Genomic DNA, 20,301 nt, shown 5'->3' on the forward strand with positions numbered 1-20,301 from the left:
ATTTCGAGTTGTTCGCTCGCTAGCTGCTTTTAGCAGCCGTGCAAACGCTAGGCCGCTGCCCTCTGGGAGTGTATCTTAGCTTAGCAGAAGTGCGACGGAAAGGATCGCAGCGCGGCTACAAAAAAAGATTGTGTAGTTTCTGAGCAGCTCCAGACCTACTCCTACCTTGCGATCACTTCAGACTATTTAGTTCCTGTTTTGATGTCACGAACATGCCCTGCGTTCGGCCAGCCACGCCTGCGTTTCCCCCGGCATGCCTGCGTTTGTATCTGACATGCCTGCGTTTTTCCACACACTCCCGGAAAATGGTCAGTTACCTCCCAGAAAGGCCCACTACCTGTAAATCACTCTGCGGCGAGCAGTGCAACTGGAAAGCGTCGCTAGACCTTGTGTGAAACTACTTCGGCTGTTGTGAAAGTATGTCGCGCGTGCGCATTTCACCGCTTACGCATGCGCAGAAGTGCCACTTTTTTGACTAAGCGCTGTGCTGCGAACGAAAACAGCTAGCGAACAACTCGGAATGACCACCATAGTACACACACCATCAGACAAAACTTCCCCCTCAGATAAATCCATTGCGAATGCTATGCAGGGTGCACGAGCGTCCCTAGAATTACTGCCCTACATGTTAAACATTATACACAAATGCAATAGAGAGCGGTTTAGTATGATGAAGCCAGAGTACAATACCTGCAAATAAATCCGTTAGCATGTGACTGAGTACCCAGTAGACGACACCTGCAAATAAATCCGGTGTTATGTGACTGAGTACACAGTAGAATACAAGTAATAGGTAAATACTGTGACGCACTATAAATTGACCCAGACGCACCTAGTCCCCTAGGGTACTGTATACAGTAATAAATAATGGAGACATCAATGGCGCCCCCCACAGTGTGGTGCTCTATGCGGCTGTGATCCTGGCATAATGGTCGGCTCTGCCCTGCTTGCAGGGTGTCTGGAATGACACCCACAGATAAGAGAGACACCTAGAGTGGTCTTAGGTCTCTGCAGGAGCTTAATTTCTGCCTTGTCCCCTTGTTGTGTCATCATGATGTTACATGTTCCTGGGGTCAGCACAGGCAGATTATCGCCATGCTGCAGCTCAGGGCAATATTATTCTGGAAATTAAAACACACCCCACTCAGGACACAGAAGACACATTTACAATAGTATCTTGGCTTACGCAGGATACCAAAGGGTAAATGGCAAAGGGGTCTATGTACTAAGCCAGGGAGAAAGATAAAGTGGATGGAGATAAATTGCTAATTGTCATGTTACAGTTTGTGTTAGAAAAATGACAGCTAGGAACTGATTGGTTTGTACTTTGTGGTCTGTTTACTAAGCTTTGCAGGGAGATAAAGTGGAGAGAGAACCAACAAACCATCTTTAACTCATTTTTCAAATACAGTCTGTAACATTGCAGTTAGGAGCTGATTGGCTGGTATTTTATTTCTCTCTACTTTATCTCTCTCCAGGACTTAGTAAATAGACCCCTTTACAGATATGTCCTCTTCAGTTGTTGCTGTGACGCATACGGATTGCAGCATAGAGCTTGTGGCATAGCGGGATGCATGCGCACACACGCTCCCGCTATACATACTTTTGTCTTATTTACTACATACTATAGTACTACAAAACTCAGCACAGTAAGTCTTACTGTATGTTAAAAATGATTGTCTACAGTCCGATCCCTCTGGGCTCATGTCCATCATATTTCTGCTAAGGGGGGACTGGGAGCGATCATACAGGGTCCTGTGCATTCACACTTTCTCCAATATCGTGTTTACATACTAACCTGAATCAGGCCCCAAGTTACAGCAATACTATCTTGCTAACTAATTGCTGCTTGAGGCAAGTTATTTGTCTTATAGTCATCACAACCTTGACAGACTTCACACACAGACACACACACACATATATACACTATTAATAAAATCATTCATATGTATGTTCGCGATAAACTCAAGAACTACTGAACCAATTTTGATTGGGTTCTCAATGAAATGTTCCTTGAGAGCTTCCAAGTAACATAGCCTATGGGTGTGTACACACGGTGAGATATTGTCTTTCAATTTTGACTATATAGTCAAAATCGCAAAAGAAAAGTTAGTGCAGATCGCAAGGTGAAAGTCACCTTCGGATCCCGATTCGATGCCGATGCGCGGTCCCGCCAGGTCGGCATCGCAAGAAAAGATAGACTGTGCAGGCAAGTCAATCCTTGCTAGATCGGTGTACTATCTAGTTCATCTCACATGTCAATGACATCTCACATAAGCCAAAATCGTAAGCACACATAGTCCATATCTCAAGAAAAGTTAGTCAAAATCTGTACTATATGGGCTCCAGGGAGTTCAAGGGAAATCGCATGTGAAAATCGTCATAGCAAGGATCTCACCATGTGTACACACCCTATGAATCATCATGCTGTCATATTAATTGGCCAATTAGCCAACAAAATCATCAACACATCATATTGTCTCTGTTGTCATGCAACTGATCAAGTAATTTGGGGGTCAGAGCCACACATGGTCAATGGTGGATGCAGAGACACAAATGGGTAATGGGGGGGGGGGGGGGGTGGAGGCACACATGGATGATGGGGCACATAATAATTAGGCCAGTGATGTGCGGTGAGGTGAGGCAGAGCCTTTCCTTTCATACTAACCTATATGCCAGAATTTTGACTACATAAAGTATATGAAAAATACAGAGAATATATTAGAAATATCTTCTTTGCATTATTTTAATCATTTTTATAGTAAAAATTCTGGAGTATACTGGTCTGACAGGGGAGGGCGGGCAAGGGGGAGCAGTCAGTGTCGTGGAGTGCAGTGCAGTGAGCTGAGTGAACTAATACTGTCCTGTCAAGACCCTGAGCAGCCAGCCAGAAGCCGCCGCCCACCCAAGTCAGCAGTACTGCAGTCAGGGACATGCAGGCGAACGGTATTAGTTCCCTCAGTGCACTGCACCATTTGACACTGACTGGCGCCACCCCTCCCCCAAACCGACATGCGTCTTTGCACACTTTTGTAGCATAGCAGAATAAACTAAAATAAAAATGTTCCTAAATGACGGAGGCACAAGCTTTGGTGCAACCCTTAATCCGCCTATTGCCATTTGAATTTAAGCACTTACAATTTCCCACTAGGATATGTTCAGGAATGACAATAAACAAAAGCGCAAGATCACATGGTCAGTTATACATGGGTCTCTCCCATATCGTTAATGCCACAATCATATCATAACTGAAGACAGTAATAAGACACGTAATGTGGTTTACAACAAGGCATTTACATACTGAAGGAACTGGCAAACAATAAGAAAATAAAAATTATAAATAGATTTCCATTGTCTATCTTTATTTTGTCTGTAGGAATAATTCACTGCAGGGAATTTACTGGAGGCCCTATATTGTGCGCGTGTGTGTGTGCGTGTGTGTGTGTGTGTGTATGTGTGTGTGTGTGTGTGTGTATGTGTGTTTTGTACTGTAATAATTATTTAAAATGACTGCTGTGGAAACATCAGAAAATAATGACTTACAATTAAATGGAAATTTACAAATATAAAGTGCAAGGCTGTATTCTATTAGGGTTTATGTATGCTAATGTTATGAGGCTTAGCACTTTGTAATATGTTTGTGCATAATAATAACATGAAGAATAGCAAGGCAAATATCCAGTAAAGTACTGTAGGAATGAGAAAGCCCACTGTGGACTATAGGCCAGGTAAATAATGTACTCAGGCAATGCTCTACAGGGGACTCTGGGGAGCAGATAATAAAGCCAGCAGGCCAATTGGCTCCTATGCTGTGAAGAGTTATGAAATGCGTTGGATTATATTTTATAATGATTTATAGTTCTTTTTGCAGGGCAGCTTATTGATACTTAGTTTGAAATATGTACCAGCTCTAAGTACTATTATATTTAGCAGGTGGTTTTACAGTTATCAACAAATGTGTACTTTTCAGCTGATATACTCTAAATTATACTCCCCTTACTGCCCATCTGGGAGTCCTTCAGGAAATACACAAACATCAGTACATTTTGGTGTCTATTTTTCATGGCAAAGGAGCAGATTTTATAGGAAAATTAAGATAACTAGTTTCATATATTGCTTGTACTTACAATTTGCTAATGCTGTATTCATATTATTGTCTGAGAATAGAAAATATGAGAAAATTAAATGAGATATTTCTGCTTTTTGGTGTCAAGCTTTTCGTAATCAAAGCAAATAAGCTATTATAGCATTTCTAACATAAATAATTTCCATTGGTTGTAAATATTTCAGTAACATGAAACAATAATTCCTGGCAGTCGAGATCCTGACAGTCGGAATACCGACAGTGGGATATCAACCGTCAGAATCCGGATCCTGAAGGTAAGTACTGGACTTGGAGTTAGGGTTAGACTGAGGGGGGTAGGTTGAGGTTTGGGTTAGGCTGCAGAAGGGTGGGTTAGGATTAGGCTGCGGAGGGGTGCGTTAGGATTAGGCTGTGGAGGGTGAGGATAGGGTTAAACTGCAGGAATGGTGCGTTAGGATTAGGCTGTGGGAGGGATGCGTTCGGATTCGGCTGCGGGAGGGGTGCGTTAGGATTAGGCTGCCGGAGGGTGATGATAGGGTTAAGATGCAGGAAGGGTGCGTTAGGATTAGGCTGTGGTAGGGATGCGTTAGGATTAGGCTGCGGGAGGGGTGCGATAGGATTAGGCTGCGGAGGGTGAGGATAGGCTGTGGGAGGGAATCATTAGGATTAGGATGCGGGAGGGGTGCGTTAGGATTAGGCTGCGGTGGGGTGGGTTAAAGTTAGGCTGCAGGAAGGGTGCGTTAGGATTAGGCTGTGGGAGGGTGAGGATAGGGATTAGGCTGTGGGAGGGAAGCATTAGGATTAGGCTGCGGCAGGAGTGCGTTAGGATTAGGCTGCGGTGGGGTGGGTTAAGGTTAGGCTGCGGGAGGGGTGCGTTAGGATTAGACTGTGGAGGGGTGGGTTAGGATTAGACTGCGGGTGGGGAGATTAGGGTTAGGCTGCAAGAGGGATGGGTTAGGGCTAGGATTAGGGGCAGGGTAAATATACTTTCCACAATCCATCGGGATACTGACCATCGGGATCCCACTGTCTGTATTCTGACTGTCAGGATCCCAACTGCCGGGGTTTCATACCCAACCCATTTAAGCAACTCTAAAAAAGTAATAGGTAAATCAGCTAAATGAAAACTATAGACTGTTATTAACATAAAATTTATGTATTCACTTTATTAAGTGTATTTTGCCAAAAGCAAGGTCCATGACACATTGTAGCAAAATACATAAATATGAGGATTGCCATATACACACAGCTTGTTATATAATGTTCCCTGAAAATTGTAGGAAAATGTACAAAATAAATGTATACTTCCATGGTGCCCATCTGCCAATTTCTATAATGTCTGTACATTAGCCAATCCAGACATGGGGGTGAGATGTATAAAATCTTCAAAAGAAACACAAGTGGAGACGTTACCCATAGTATAGCTGCGAGCTGTTATTTTTTAGAGATGTGTACCGACCCCCAGCGGCAGATTGGGATTGAAAACCAGCCCGGGAAATTTATGGAAGCACCTCTAATGGGGGGTGGGGTGTCTGTTGAGGGAGTGGAGTCTGTCAAGTGGGAGGGATTACTGCTCAAAATGCCTGCTGATATGCAGGCACGAAAAGTGCGCGGCGTAGGCGCCATACAAAATTTTAGGGATGTGGCTTAGTGGGGAAGGGGCGTGGTCACATAATAGTGCCAATTCACATTACACCACTCAGTAGTGCCGTTTATACACATTGCGCCAGGAAGAACCTCCTATACACACTGCGCCAGGTAGAGCACATTATACATATTCCGCCAGATAGACCGTGTTCTACACTTTGCACCAGGTACAGCGCGGTATACACTTTGCGTCAGGCAAAGCACATTATACACATTGCACCAGTAAAGCATATTATACATATTGCACCAGGTAGAGCACATTATACACTTTGTGCCAGGCAGAGCACATTATACACATTGCACCAGGTAAAGCACATTATACATATTGCACTAGGTAGAGCACGTTATACACACTGCACCAGGTAGAGCACGTTATACACATTGCACCAGGTAGAGCACATTATACATATTGCGCCAGGCAGAGCACATTATACACATTGCAACAGGTAAAGCACATTATACACATTGCTCCAGGTAAAGCACATTGGGGGTAATTCCAAGTTGATCGCAGCAGGAATTTTGTTAGCAATTGGGCAAAACCATGTGCACTGCAGGGGAGGCAGATTTAACATGTGCAGAGAGAGCTAGATTTGGGTGGGGTGTGTTCAATCTGCAATCTAATTTGCAGTGTAAAAATAAAGCAGCCAGTATTTACCCTGCACAGAAACAAAATAACCCACCCAAATCTAATTCTTTCTGCACGTGTTAAATCTGCCTTCCCTGCAGTGCACATGGTTTTGCCCAAATGCTAAAAAATTTCCTGCTGCGATCAACTTGGAATTACCCCCATTATACATATTGCACCAGATAGAGCACGTTATACACATTGCACCAGATAGAGCACGTTATACACACTGCAGCGGGTAAAGCACATTATACACACTAGGTAGAGCACGTTATACACTTTATACGTTATACACACCAGGTAGAGCACATCATACACATTGCACCAGGTAAAGCACATTATACACATTGCACCAGGTAAAGCACATTATACACTTTGCACCAGGTAGAGCATGTTATACACATTGCACCAGGTAGAGCACATTATATACTTATACATATACAGGTTGAGTATCCCTTATCCAAAATGCTTGGGACCAGAAGTATTTTGGAATGATTGCAGACCATAATGAGATATCATGGCGATGGGACCCAAGTCTAAGCAGAGAATGCATTTATGTTTCATATACACCTTATACACACAGCCTGAAGGTAATTTTAGCCAATATATTTAATAACTTTGTGTATTAAACAAAGTTTGTGTACACTGAGCCATCAGAAATAAAAGGTTTCACTATCTCAGTCTCACTCCAAAAATTCCGTATTTTGGAATATTTGGATATGGGATACTCAACCTGTATATATATATATATATATACAGGTTGAGTATCTCATATTCAAAATCCCACATTTTTGGTTCCCCTATGGGGATAATGACACATATATCTACATATACATCTATATATATAATATACATGTCATTATCTCAGTAGGGGACCCAATTTTGGATAAGAAATACTCAACCTGTGTGTATATATATATATATATATATATATATATATATATATATATATATATACATACATAGCAGCTCGGTGGCTTTCTTTGGAAAAATGCTGAGTGCCGCGCCACGGTAATTGTTTGATTATTACGGAGTGCCAGACCTGGGACTGTTTATGTGTGTGTATATATATATATATATATATATATATATATATATATTACATACACAGTGTATATATATATATATATATATATATTTGGCACATCTCGGTGTAGACTTGCCTGGCTGCTGCAGCTGCGTGGAGTGAAACTGCTTGTGGGCGGCCCTGACTGACAGCCTGGCCCTACAAAGTCTTATGGGGGAGGTGCTGCGGCTGCACAAGCGCAGCAGCTCCTCCGGCGGCCATGTTTCAGTTACCTTGGAGTTAACGCTGCCGTGGTCGGAGCTAAGCTCCGCTCGCGGCAGCCGGCCGGCTGCATGGGGGATGACGGCGGCCGCTGAGGGATGTCTGGACCAGCCAAACGGAATCTGGTCCGGCATCCCGGTGTTCCAATCCGCCACTGCCGACCACCGTGTTTTGATTTTAGATCTGCATTACCTTCGTGTTTTGATTTTGGTTTTGCAAAAACCGCCCTCATGTCTTTTGGTTTTGGATCTGTATTTTATTTCAAAAAGTGATTAAAGAAACAGCTAAAATCACATAGGGGTCTATTTACTAAGCCTTGGAGAAAGATAAAATGGAGAGAGATAAAGTAGCATTCAATCAGCTCCTAACTGCCATGTTTATCTCTCTTCATAGTTTGGGCCTTTTTTTTTTTTTGTTCCTGTAGTATTTTTAACCTCAATAACATTAATTTCCAGTGATTTCCACTTAAGTTTGACCACCTCACAGCTCACAATATTGTTCACCAACATAGGCCAAAGGCTGGCTGGCTAAACTAAGCAACAAAGCAGCGGCACAAACACAGCAAAAATGTTTTGTAAATTAGTAATAGATTAGCAATAGCCAATTGAACCAACGTGCAAGTACTTTCAATAGAAAACAATACAGCACAGAAATTTACTAAGAAACGTGTGTGGAATATCATTGCTCTAAAGTAGTAATAGTTAGCAAACAGCAAAGTAAAACAAGCCCTAAACCATGTGTACACTAGCAACAGCAGACATGGATGCCCCCAGCATATGCCTATTCTCAGTGCCCAATCTGTACCTCTCTACTGGAGGCACTGGCCCACTGATCACTGGCACTCTGTTCCCAATCAGCCTCTTTCTTGAGCGGCTCCCCAAAATGTTCAGAACCATAAAAGCAATGTTCCATATCTGCTGGATACAGTGTGGTGTACAGTGTAGAATACATTAGGACACACAGTTAAATATTGAGCAGGTTACAGTGCAGTACACACAATGCAGGTCGGATATAGTGCTGGTCAGATACAGTGCAGGTTGGATACAGTGCGAGACACACACAGCGGGTTGGATACAGAGGAGACTACAGTGCAGGTTGGATACAGTGCAGGTTAGATACATTGTGGGTAGACATGTCAGCTATAGTAGTGTAGTAGTGCACTTGCTGTGACAGCAGGCAGGAAGGACCCCTGATGGTAAATGTCCACGGTGGTGTTTGTGCTACAGATATGTACACAAACATCTATCCTCAAAACACACCAAATAGCTCTATTTATGGTGCCAGAAACTTTGCTACTTAGCGGCACCATAACACTGACCTAAAGCGCCTAGTACACTATAGGCCAAGTAAGAGGAAAAAGTATACACTCCAGGTTAGACAGGCAGAAGTCATTATACCAGTTTCTTTGTGACAGATCTAATCCTAAACTCCTAGCACACTATGGGGGTCATTCTGACCCGATCGCACGCTGCAGTTTTTCGCAGCGTAGCAATCGGGTCAGAACCGCGCATGTGCCGATGCCGCAGTGCGCCGGTGCATGGTCACCCGTTGCTGTGCTACGATCGCCTCTGCCTGATTGACAGGCAGAGGTGGTCGATGGGCGGGAGGGGGCGAAACGGCCGCCGTATCGTGGGCGAGGTCCGGCCAACGCAGGCATGGCCAGGCCGTGCGGGGAGTGGCCGGCAGCGGCTGCGTGACGTCACACGCAGCCGCTGCAGGCCGGGGAGCGATGAGTAGCTCCCAACCAGCACGCTAAAGTTGCGCTGGTCGGGAGCTACACTTGAAGTGCAAAGGTATCGCTGCTGTGCGATGCCTTTGCAATTCTGCGGGGGGGGGGGGGGGGGAGCGGCACTGACGTGCGGGGCGGACTAGCCCTGTGCTGGGCGTCCCCCCGCATATCTGAGTTCATGATGGTAGCTGTGCTACATTTAGACCAGCTACGATCAACTCGGAATGACTCCCTATTTGCAAACTGAGATGCAAAAGTGAGGATAAATTTGTGCAATGGAGTAAAATGTAGGAAAGTTGAGGGGAAAATCCAAGTGACCCTCACCATGCATTATTATCCTTAATCTGTGACTTTACTGTATATAAAAGTGAGGAAAAAGTAGCACAATGAAGGAAAGTGTGCAGCAAAGGAATTCTGCCAGGTGTCTCGTGATTTAGGGGGACATTTACTAAGCAGTGATAAGAGCGGAGAAGTGAGCCAGTGGAGAAGTTGCCCATGGCAACCAATCAGCACTAAAGTAAGATCTATAATTTGCATATTATAAAATGATACAGAGCTGCTGATTGGTTGATAGGGCCACTTCTCCACTGGCTCACTTCTCTGCTCTTATCACTGCTTAGTAAATGTTCCCCATAGTATGTGTGAGGACACATCTGTAGCCAGAAGTTGAAAGGTTGCACAACTTCTCCACCTGTTCACTTCACCACTCTGTAGGAGGCTTGCTAACTAAGGGGTCTATTTATAAAACCCGTGTGGTAAGAATACTTCTGTATCACTGAATTTTGCTGCAAGCTGTAATGTTGAACCACTGTGACTCCTGTTGGAGCTCTGGAAAAAACCACACTACTCCGCTAGATGTTTCTCCTTTGCAAAAATGAGTGTCTCTACGTTGGGTTGATAGCCCCTGTCTACTCCCCCTCTCCCAATGTCTCCTTGACATGCTACCTGCAAAGCAGCTTATTCTTCACATGCCACCTTGTGTGCCCCACATGCCCCCTCAACAGCACCTTATTCCTCACATGCCAGCCTGTGTACCTCATGTGCCCCCAACTTCTCTCTGAGAAGCAGGATCCGGACTGTGCGGTGCAGCCCCACCTGTCACATGACCTGCTGTGTCATATTTTCTCTGAGGTAAGTTTCCTGAACCGGAGTACTAGCCTGTCAGCAATAGGCTCCCAGAGGATAGAGAATGTGAGCAGCTGGGTGGGATCATGTGCAGCAGGAACCGAGGTCTGTGATTTCTGCGTTCTGCCCATTTCCATTGCCTTCCTGAAATGATGTTAGCAGTGGGGTCTATTGGGACCGAAGGAGACATATGTGCAGATATAGTAAGCCTTGGATAGTGACAAAGTGGCATCACAAGGTGGTGCGGCTCGCACCCGAGTGCTACCCTCAGAGGGGATGACACCAAAATGTCGGCTCCTCCTCAGTGACAGGAGCCGGGTGCTGCAGTGCGACATTCTCCTGCAACACCCAGCTCCTGTAATACTTTACTGACTCTCAAAGAGCGATAATTAAATGATATATCACGCCTAATCTCCTTTCTAAAGTGATCCCCGTTATCGCACATATTGCGCCCATAGTAATCAGGTTTAGCTGCGTAAAGGCTTGGGCGCCCTCACTATCCCGGGGGTAGCAACCCGAAATTATTATACCACACCCATCAGCAGAAACAGAAAGGGTGTGGAAGAGGGTGAGAAGAATTGAATACCGCCCAAAGAGTTTCTCTGTACAGTTGTGATTTTCTACTCTGCGTAGCCGTATGATTACAGTGACATACAGTATTGACAATAACCGGACTTGTAAATCCGGTGATGTGTGCTGCTGTCTATTTGCTACATAACAAGGGTATATAACCCATTAAGAGATTAATCTGATTAGTATATGGTATTAGTACCCCGCATAATATTTAGCAATATATAATAACACTTCGCTAAACTTGCCATTCTGAGAACCATCTCATTGCTCAAACCTATCTGCATATGAGCAATAATGTTTTTTTACCTATATGTAATGTCTGTATTTTTCTGTCTGCTTGTCTTTTGATATACTCACCCCACTTTTTCAATCGATCTAATAAAAGTAAATATTTAAATATATCATACAACATAAGAGTGCCTCTAAAACCAGAGAGTTTCTTTTTCTTTCCTTTGTATCATAGACGAGAAGCCGACAGCGCAGGCAGACAGTCTCCTGAGGCAGCCCAGCATCTCTGGTGATGCTTGGCACGCCCCCAGAGTAACAATCTTGGAATCCCCGTGAGGTCACACTATCTTTTTGCCGCACGTGGGGAGAACCAGGGTGCGCAGACCTGGTGACTCCTTTGAGATAAAGTACCATCCAATCAGCCCCCTAACTGTAATTTTTCAAAACACAGCCTGTGACATGGCAATTAGGAGCTGATTGGCTGATATTATTTATCTACACGTTATCTCTCTCCAAGGCTTAGTACATTTCTCCTATAACCTATTTGTATTATCACTTATGAGCAGCTAAGATAGTCCCTTAGTCATCCAAAAATGTGCAATTTGCAGTCTATGGGGGGAATTCAATTACAGTAGGTGTGAGTTTGCAAAAGGCGTTAAACTCGCACATATCATCTATAAAGTCACCTATAAATTCGCACACTTCACCTTTATGCGTGAACCCGAGATTCACACAATTCAGTTAGCAATGATCATTCACACTACTGTGTTAGTGGGCATCAGGAAAGTACTATACCTTTTAAAAGGTGTCAAATAGATGATTTGTGCATTATTTTTTTTTGTAAAATATTGTAAAAACCTAACAAATTTTGTTTAATTACAATGGAATGGTTATTTTGTGGCAGTCCCATCACATATGGTAATGAAAACTGATGACATGTCACTTTTCCAAAAGAATTATGATTGACCTGGGAACATTTTCTGAAGGACAGTGGGAGTCCTGTACCATTTGGATATGAACTTATAATGTGTTTTAATCACCGAGGTACTTTGTGAAATGACGTGTGAACTGGAATATGTTATTCATTGATTGTAATCTATTGCTGAGTTACGCTTGTGTTGCCAGGAACTAATGAAGCCGGGAAGACTACATGGTATTGTTGTTGTACTATTAGTTTGTAGATAAGAGAAATACAGTACTTAGATCTGTTCACGTGAAGAACACCACACGTCAGTGGTTGTTAGATCCTTGTCAAACACTCGCCTCCCAGCCAGAGGATGGCAGAAGAGGACCAAGAGTCCCAATTAGGAAAACATAGGTGATCCACTGTGTTCTCCACACAGCCAACTGGCCTGCCCGAAAAAGACCCTCCATACATCAGGTTCTCAAGGCAAGAGCTGAATTACCTGTAGGGAACTGTGGATTCTGAGTTATTAAGGTCAGAGGAGAGATAATAGATGAGATATGTTTCAGCAGTCTCATTTTTATCCAGCATGCTAACGTGGGGATGATAGTTGGGTTTACTACTAACAGTAGATCAGGAATCCATGGAAGGATATCCCTAGTGGTTTGAATGGATGTACCCTCTATCCTCACCCACTAATAGATATTGTCTTGGCATGACCAAGCTAATTCCTGTTTATATGCATTGTGTTGTTCAGGAAGTGTCAGAATTGTAGACCGCCAAGAGCCGTGCATCAAAACAAGGTTTCCATACTCTCCGAATAAAGTTCCTACACATACAAAATGCTATTCTTATTGTTTATTGCTGGAGTTGTTCATTCCATTTACATAATTTACATGTCAACATTTTGCATCAATGTGTTTACCTGCTGATAATGTAAAATTAGACATTGCAAGTACTGAGACAGATTCCTGCACCTTGTTATCCGTGCATTCCTGTATTACGTTCTAAATACCCAGCAAGTGAAGAGTTAACTTAGAGGTTTAAATGATGTTCTCATGAGCGCCAGCTCGCTACAGGGTTGCTAAGCAATAAATTATAAGTTGTGAATGATATTTCAGTGACTTATGATTTTTTTTGGTGCAGAAAATTTACCTAAGCAAAGTTGCCATTATAAGGAGGGAGAGGGCACTATGTTTATAACTGTCACATTTGCAGAGGACCTTGCACTAAAGCATTATTGTGACTATTTAAACGGACAAACAGTGGCAGTTGCTCTATCATTCCTGGAGATAATTATATATCAGGTGCTAGAAAGGGGGAGGGGTCACAGATAAACAGCAGACAGAGAGGGGGGGGGTGCTCTCTTAAACAGGACAGAACAGTTTTCTGCTATAAAACTTGTTCGCACAGCAGTTATCAGGTCTGGCCGGCACATGCCAGACAGCGACGGCTGTCAGTCCTGCGATTGCCTCTGCCTGATTGACAGGCAGAGGCGGTCGCTGGGCGGGAGGGGGCGGGCCAGCGGCGTTTGGCCATTTACAGAGCGGGTTCTGCTGATGACTGCGAGCTTGTATGCGTGGAGTCACTACTGCTGAGTTCAGTCTGTGTATCCATAGACCAACCCATAGCTGTAATTTTGCTCATTTTTGTGTGTAGGATGCAAATCTGTACGCAATTGCGAATAGTTTGTGAAGACTCCGATGGGTGTTTCTTTCCATTCCTGGGCAGCTGCAGCACGTACTAACAATAGCAATTCCGTAGTTTAGACAATCGCACTTACTAATGCATTAGCATACAAACATGAATTAGGCCTCTAGTTTGCACTCATTCCACTGAATAGCAGGTTTATGGCACTCAGAGATGCAGTGATAGTTTCATCAATAAAGGAGTTTTGCAGGCTCAGTTTAAGCTCTGTGAATGTGAAGCGAAGCTGAGCTGTTTTAAGTTTTTAAGAACATAAGCTGATAAGACAGCCAGTGTTCTACCTGTACTCGTTAGAGTTTTCAGAACAAGTGAATGACCTTACTGATCCGATATCACAGGATAAGATGTAAGTGGAATGGGGATTTGGGCCAAAGCAGAACTGAAGCCCCTATTCAACTTACCCAAAGGAAATCAATAGAGGACAGTTAGGATGTTAGCTTAATATTGTGAATGCAATTATCCTAAGCTCTAACCCTTGCTCCTTAGCACTAAGACAGTTAATAGCTGCCAGTTTAGAACAGAATAAATGTATTAGTGCAACAAGTCCTTTATTATTATTTTATATTGTGTATAAACAAGTATTGGTTATACCACAGGTTTCCAAACGCGGTCCTCAAGGCACCCCAATGGTCCAGGTTTTAAATGTATCCATGCTTGTCCACAGGTGACTTAATTAGCACATCAGACAATTTGATTTAACCATCTGTGCTGAGCCATGGATATACCTAAATCCTGGACTGTTGGGGTGCCTCGAGGACAGCGTTTGGGAACCTCTGGGTTATACATTTCTCTGACTGTATGTATACATTTCTATGACTGTGCTTTGAAGAGTGTTATTGACATGATAATGCCCTGCCAATGCCCGGACCATGTGACAGCATTGCACAATAATGTGCAATAAAGTCAAAACATTTATGATGTAATCATACTATAGAAAGTGAAGTACATCTAATTACTTGTATGGAATTTCAGTGGGTCTGTACTTACTTAAACGATCTCCCTGACTAGACATTGTGAACTGACTGTAGTGCAATCTCTGTTTTTCTTATTGTTAGAGTGGCGGGCTTTGTAAGGTCACCTGTTAAATAGCATGTTTTACTGTAGTGACCCCCTACCGTCGCTTGATCCCATCTGATTTTCTGACTAGATGATTGGCAAAATGTAGGACCCCTCTTCTCCTGGCTTCAGCTGTCACTCAGTGGCTGCCACACAAAAATCATTGTTCCTAGCGAAGTGACACTACAAGTGTACTAATCTGTGCAGGATGGTAACAGGCACGATGACGGAACACGCTGGTAAAAAGTGTGTTATGACAAAACAGGCAGTAGCGTGTGTGCTGGGGGCACACGCTGGTTACATTTACTTTAGTTTTCTGCCCATTGCTAGGGGAAATGCTGTTTCCTGACCACGTGTATCACAGCTACAAATGTATGTGTTATTCACAAATATTCTTCCTGACAACATTTCTGTTTGCCTTCTTACACAGTCATGATCCAGTGGAACCCAAAGAGCTATTGTTAGTATACAGAAATGATTCAGTAGATATTCCTAGCAAGTAACTGGTTAAACTCTCCATGAACCTTTGTCTGTCTGTCAGTCCTCCGGCAACCTGTGAGTCCTTAGCTCCAGTATAAGCTTCCCGGCTCTGCATCATAATCTCTTCAATATGCTATAGTGTTGATTAAGCGGATCGCTGTAAAGAGCAAAGAAACGGATACAAAGTGTTTAATTTTTCATTTGGATTTTGAAGGGTCACATTATCCAGCATTTACATTTAATGGTGTTTAATTAGCTAAATAGAAAACTGCGGTGTGGCAAACGCAGTTCTCATGTCATTCTTTTTCTGCCCATCCCACTACAGGGCTTCTTTCGGCGGAGTATTCAGAAGAACATGGTTTACACGTGTCACAGGGAAAAGAACTGTGTTATCAATAAAGTGACACGGAATCGCTGCCAGTACTGCAGGCTACAGAGGTGCTTTGAAGTGGGAATGTCCAAAGAATGTAAGTTCAGTTCAATCAAAATCCTTGTTTCTATCAGTAATGAAAGTAAAATGTGCTGTATATAATATATTATATAGTGGGGACTCTGGGCTGCTCTTTCTACCCCAATATAATATCATATGTGTTATGTATAGTGCTATACAATCCTTCAATACATATTCTAAGATGCCATGAAGCCCTACAGTAGCTGTCTAATATCCATCTATCTACCCAGGGAAGAACGCAGCATGTGGGGCACTGGAGGCGGTCGTTAGGTCGACAAGAATTAGGTCGACATACATTGGGTCGACCACTGAAGGTCGACATGACCATTAGGTCGACATGCAAAAAGGACGACATGAGTTTTTCACAATTTTCTTAATTTTTTCAACTACACTACAATTGGGAACGGTAACCTGTGCCGAGTGTAGCGGTAGCGGAGCGAGTCTCCTTGCCCGAAGCATGGCGAGCGAACGCGGAGCACTAATTGGGGTTCCCCGTCACTTTATGAAGAAAACGACACCAAAAACAGTAAAAAAAACCTAATGTCGACATTTTTCCATGTCGACCTTGTACATGGCAACCTAATGACCATGTTGACCTAATGAACCACGCCCGTTGGGCACCATAGCAAAATGAAGTGGTGATGGTGATCCACTCTCTGGAGGGCCTGATAATGCTCCTTTAAGCGGAGCTTGTGCATGGTTGCAAGAGCAGCAGGTGGTTCCTGGGAGAGTGTACTACATTGTGAGGCCTCCAGGAATAGCCCTGAAGGGTGACCTCTATATTATAGACACTCCTGGACCAGTACTCTCCTGTTGTAACTTAATTGCTCTGATGCCCTCTGGATCTGGTTGTATAGGTCATTGGCCCTCATTCCGAGTTGTTCGCTCGCTAGCTGCTTTTAGCAACCGTGCAAACGCTAAGCCACCACCCTCTGGGAGTGTATTTTAGCTTAGCAGACGTGCGATCAAAAGGATCGCAGCGCTGCTACAAAAAAAGATTGTGCAGTTTCTGAGCAGCTCCAGACCTACTCCTAGCTTGCGATCACTTCAGACTGTTTAGTTCCTGTTTTGACGTCACGAACATACCCTGCGTTCAGCCAGCCACGCCTGCATTTCCCCAGGCACGCCTGCGTTTGTATCTGACACGCCTGCGTTTTTCCACACACTCCCAGAAAATGGTCAGTTACCTCCCAGAAACACCCACTTCCTGTAAATCACTCTGCGGCCAGCAGTGAGACTGAAAAGCTTCGCTAGACCTTGTGTGAAACTACTTCGGATGTTGTGAAAGTACGTCGCGCGTGCACATTGAGCCGCATACGCAGAAGTGCCGCTTTTTTAACTAAACGCTGTGCTGCGAACGAAAACAGCTAGCGAACAACTCAGAATGACCACCTTAGTGTATTCACATAAAACTCTTTCCAACATTTCGGGACAAAACAGCCCCTTTGTCAAGTTGAATTAACAAAACATAAACTGACATACCTTAAATGGTATCCGGATGATAGATAGACAGTGTCTAGTTAGACAGTCAATAGATAGACATCATGGGGGGTATTCAATTGTTTGAAAAGTCAGTTGGCTGTCTGTTTTTTTCCTATCTAATAGACAGGAAAAAACAGACACCCAAACTGACTTTTCAAACAATTGAATATCCCCCCATATGTTAGACAGACTTTAGGTCGACAGGGTAAAAAGGTAGACAGCACAAAAGGTAGACAGGGTAAACATGAAAATGATTGACACAAAAAAGGTAGACACAGGTTTATTTTAGACAGTTTACATATTTTCATACCTTTTCTATCCATGTGGGGGAAAGAATTGGTTATAAACCTTGTGGCGAGCGCAGGGAGCCACCGAGCCCGAAGTGTGGCAAGCAAAGCGAGCCCCGGAAGGGGATGCCTCTCTACAATTGGGGGTCCCAGATGACAAAACACAAACCACAAAAATAAAAGAAATAAAAAATTGGTGTCTACCTTTTTTATGTTGACCTTTTGACGCTGTCGACCTTTTGTACTATCTACTTTTTTCATGTCTGCCTTTTGACCCTGTTGACATTTTGACTGTCTAATATGTGGTGTCTATCTATTGATTGTCTAACTAGACACTGTCTATCTATTATACCACACCCACACTAAATACCTATATATATATTAGATAGCTGTGATCCTGTGAGAGTGATACTAATCCATTGGTGAAAGGATTACTACAGTTTCTAATCCCAATCTATATGTTGATGATATTATTGTGGTGAAGCCATTTTGATATCTTATAAGTTTTGGATGTGATACACTGAGAATTTTTAATATACTGAGAATTACAACTATTGGTAATCCTGACTGTTTTAAAGAATTTGATTTTAACCCCTGATGAAGTCCTAACGGACGAAACGCGTTGGTTTCTTCGATTATTAGAACATACATCATCTGGTTGGAGATTAGTCCACTCTAATCTGAAGCAGAGAATCACCAGATTGTAAATCCTCAGATTAACATGAAAGTAATATATGTCTATACGATTGATGTATAATTCCCCCCCAAAAAGGGTTATATTTTTGTGTATATGACGTTTGTGACAATGTTATTAATTTCTTTTATGTGAATAAATATTCTTTTTAAACATTGTATTGTGAATTCTAAGGCGATATAGCTCCCATGAGAATCCCCTACACCTTTGTATCTTAATTTAATACCTCTTCTGACAGAAGGTATTTCTTATTGGTGCAGCTTGGGGTATAGCGCAATTTAGGGTTTAACTTTTGGCACTTCAATATATACATTAGAAGCAAAAATAAAGCCAGCATCATCCAATAAATTGCTTTCATAAATTGCTTTTATAACTTTCACTGTAGTATAAGCATTTAAAAAAAATCACATAATGTGCATTGTATAGCAGCAAGAAACAGGAGACCAAGGGCATACTGGTACTTATCCATAGTGTCAAGGTGCGGAAAGATTGTCAGACATCCTGCTGTGTGTGTCCAGCTCCACAGCTATTTATTCTCCCTCCAGGGGGGGGGGGGGGGGGGTGGCCCCCAAGAGGGAGAGAAAGTGTTGGTATTCCGGCTGTTGGTATGCCGGCTGTTGGGATTCCGGCGCTGGTATACTGTGCGCCGGGATTCCGACAGCCGACAAATTGAAGACCACCCGGTGTGTGATTGGCCTTCGCACACATATCTCTCATTGCTGTCATGGATAAAAGGGGCGATTTATATAGGGATGATTATCGGCTTTCAGGCCAAGTGTCGCAATATTTATGAAGGTGTATCATGACTGGACAAATGTCACCATTGCAAATAACCGACGTGGAAACTGCAGATCACCACGTGCCATTGATGTGAGAGGTGAATGTGGGCTACAAAGGTGTGTGAGGGCTAATCAGCATGCTACAGTGGAGAAGTTCCAACTTGCCTTTCAAAGGGAGCTCCTCACAGCTGCTCTGTTTGATTAGTCACATGCCTTTAGCCACACCAAACTGCAGGGGAGAAATGCACTGAAGTCAGTAAAGCAGGTACAGTAAGACACATTCCCTATCCTCCAAATGCATGGTTTCCCTGGATCCTTTGTAGCACATTGCCCCTACATTATATATAAATTCATAATCAGTGATTGTTGTTTATCTATTACACAAGTTTGAGACTTGTTATGAGCTATGCTAGCATATTGTTGCTGGTATGCTGCTTAGCTTCAGCCCAGTTCTCACTGTGACAGATGTAACAAACCTTATAGAGAGTGGAGAAGGTTCCCATAACAACCAATGAGCTTCTATCTAGGATTTATCACATATATTTTTTTTAAATGGTTTGTAGACGCTGATTGGTTACCATAGGCAACATGTCCGCTAGTCCACTTCTCTAATTTGTGGAAGACATGGTAAATATCTACTCTTTTACCCTGCACCTAATATGGAGACAGCGTATGGAGGCACACCCCTACTGTATGCACTACAACAGCTTTGGATATCTGGCCCTAAAATACAGCAGTACACCACAATCAAAAGTAGGATACAAAAAGGTTTACAAAAATATAGGCATGACCATGGTATACAAACAAGACCAAAGAATATGTATATAGTGCCTTTTGTAAAAGAAAAAAGAAAAAAAATATACAAATAGATTATAGAGTAACAAATGACAAAGAAAACATAGAAAGGCAAAAAGAGAAGAACCTGCAAAGAAGGAGGCGGGGATAGGTAGGGTAGGGTGGGGTCAGCACTGGGGTCACGGCAAATAATAGGCTGCTCACAAGTGGTGCATCAGAGAGTAGGAATTAAACTACGCCTGTAAGGTATTTATATCGCTCAGAATCACGGAATTACATCCAACTAAACAATATCGTAAAGTAAGTCCTACACTTATCAGGAGGAGACATAATATCATCCATAGACCTATACATTTCAAGTCTTTGA

The 20,301-nt window shown here is 43.1% G+C and overlaps 1 protein-coding gene across 10 annotated transcripts in view; it reads left to right on the forward strand.

Annotated features, from left to right (window-relative positions):
- RARB (retinoic acid receptor beta) overlaps positions 1-20,301 on the forward strand; it is a 1,402,065-nt gene that overhangs the window by 1,233,212 nt on the left and 148,552 nt on the right. For all 10 annotated transcript variants that reach the window (XM_063922235.1, XM_063922228.1, XM_063922231.1 and 7 more), the window contains one exon: positions 15,772-15,913. In XM_063922235.1, the coding sequence (XP_063778305.1) occupies positions 15,772-15,913 (142 nt within the window). The remainder of the gene's footprint in view (positions 1-15,771; positions 15,914-20,301) is intronic.

This window comes from Pseudophryne corroboree, chromosome 5 (genome assembly GCF_028390025.1).
Source record: "Pseudophryne corroboree isolate aPseCor3 chromosome 5, aPseCor3.hap2, whole genome shotgun sequence".
NCBI lineage: Eukaryota > Metazoa > Chordata > Amphibia > Anura > Myobatrachidae > Pseudophryne > Pseudophryne corroboree.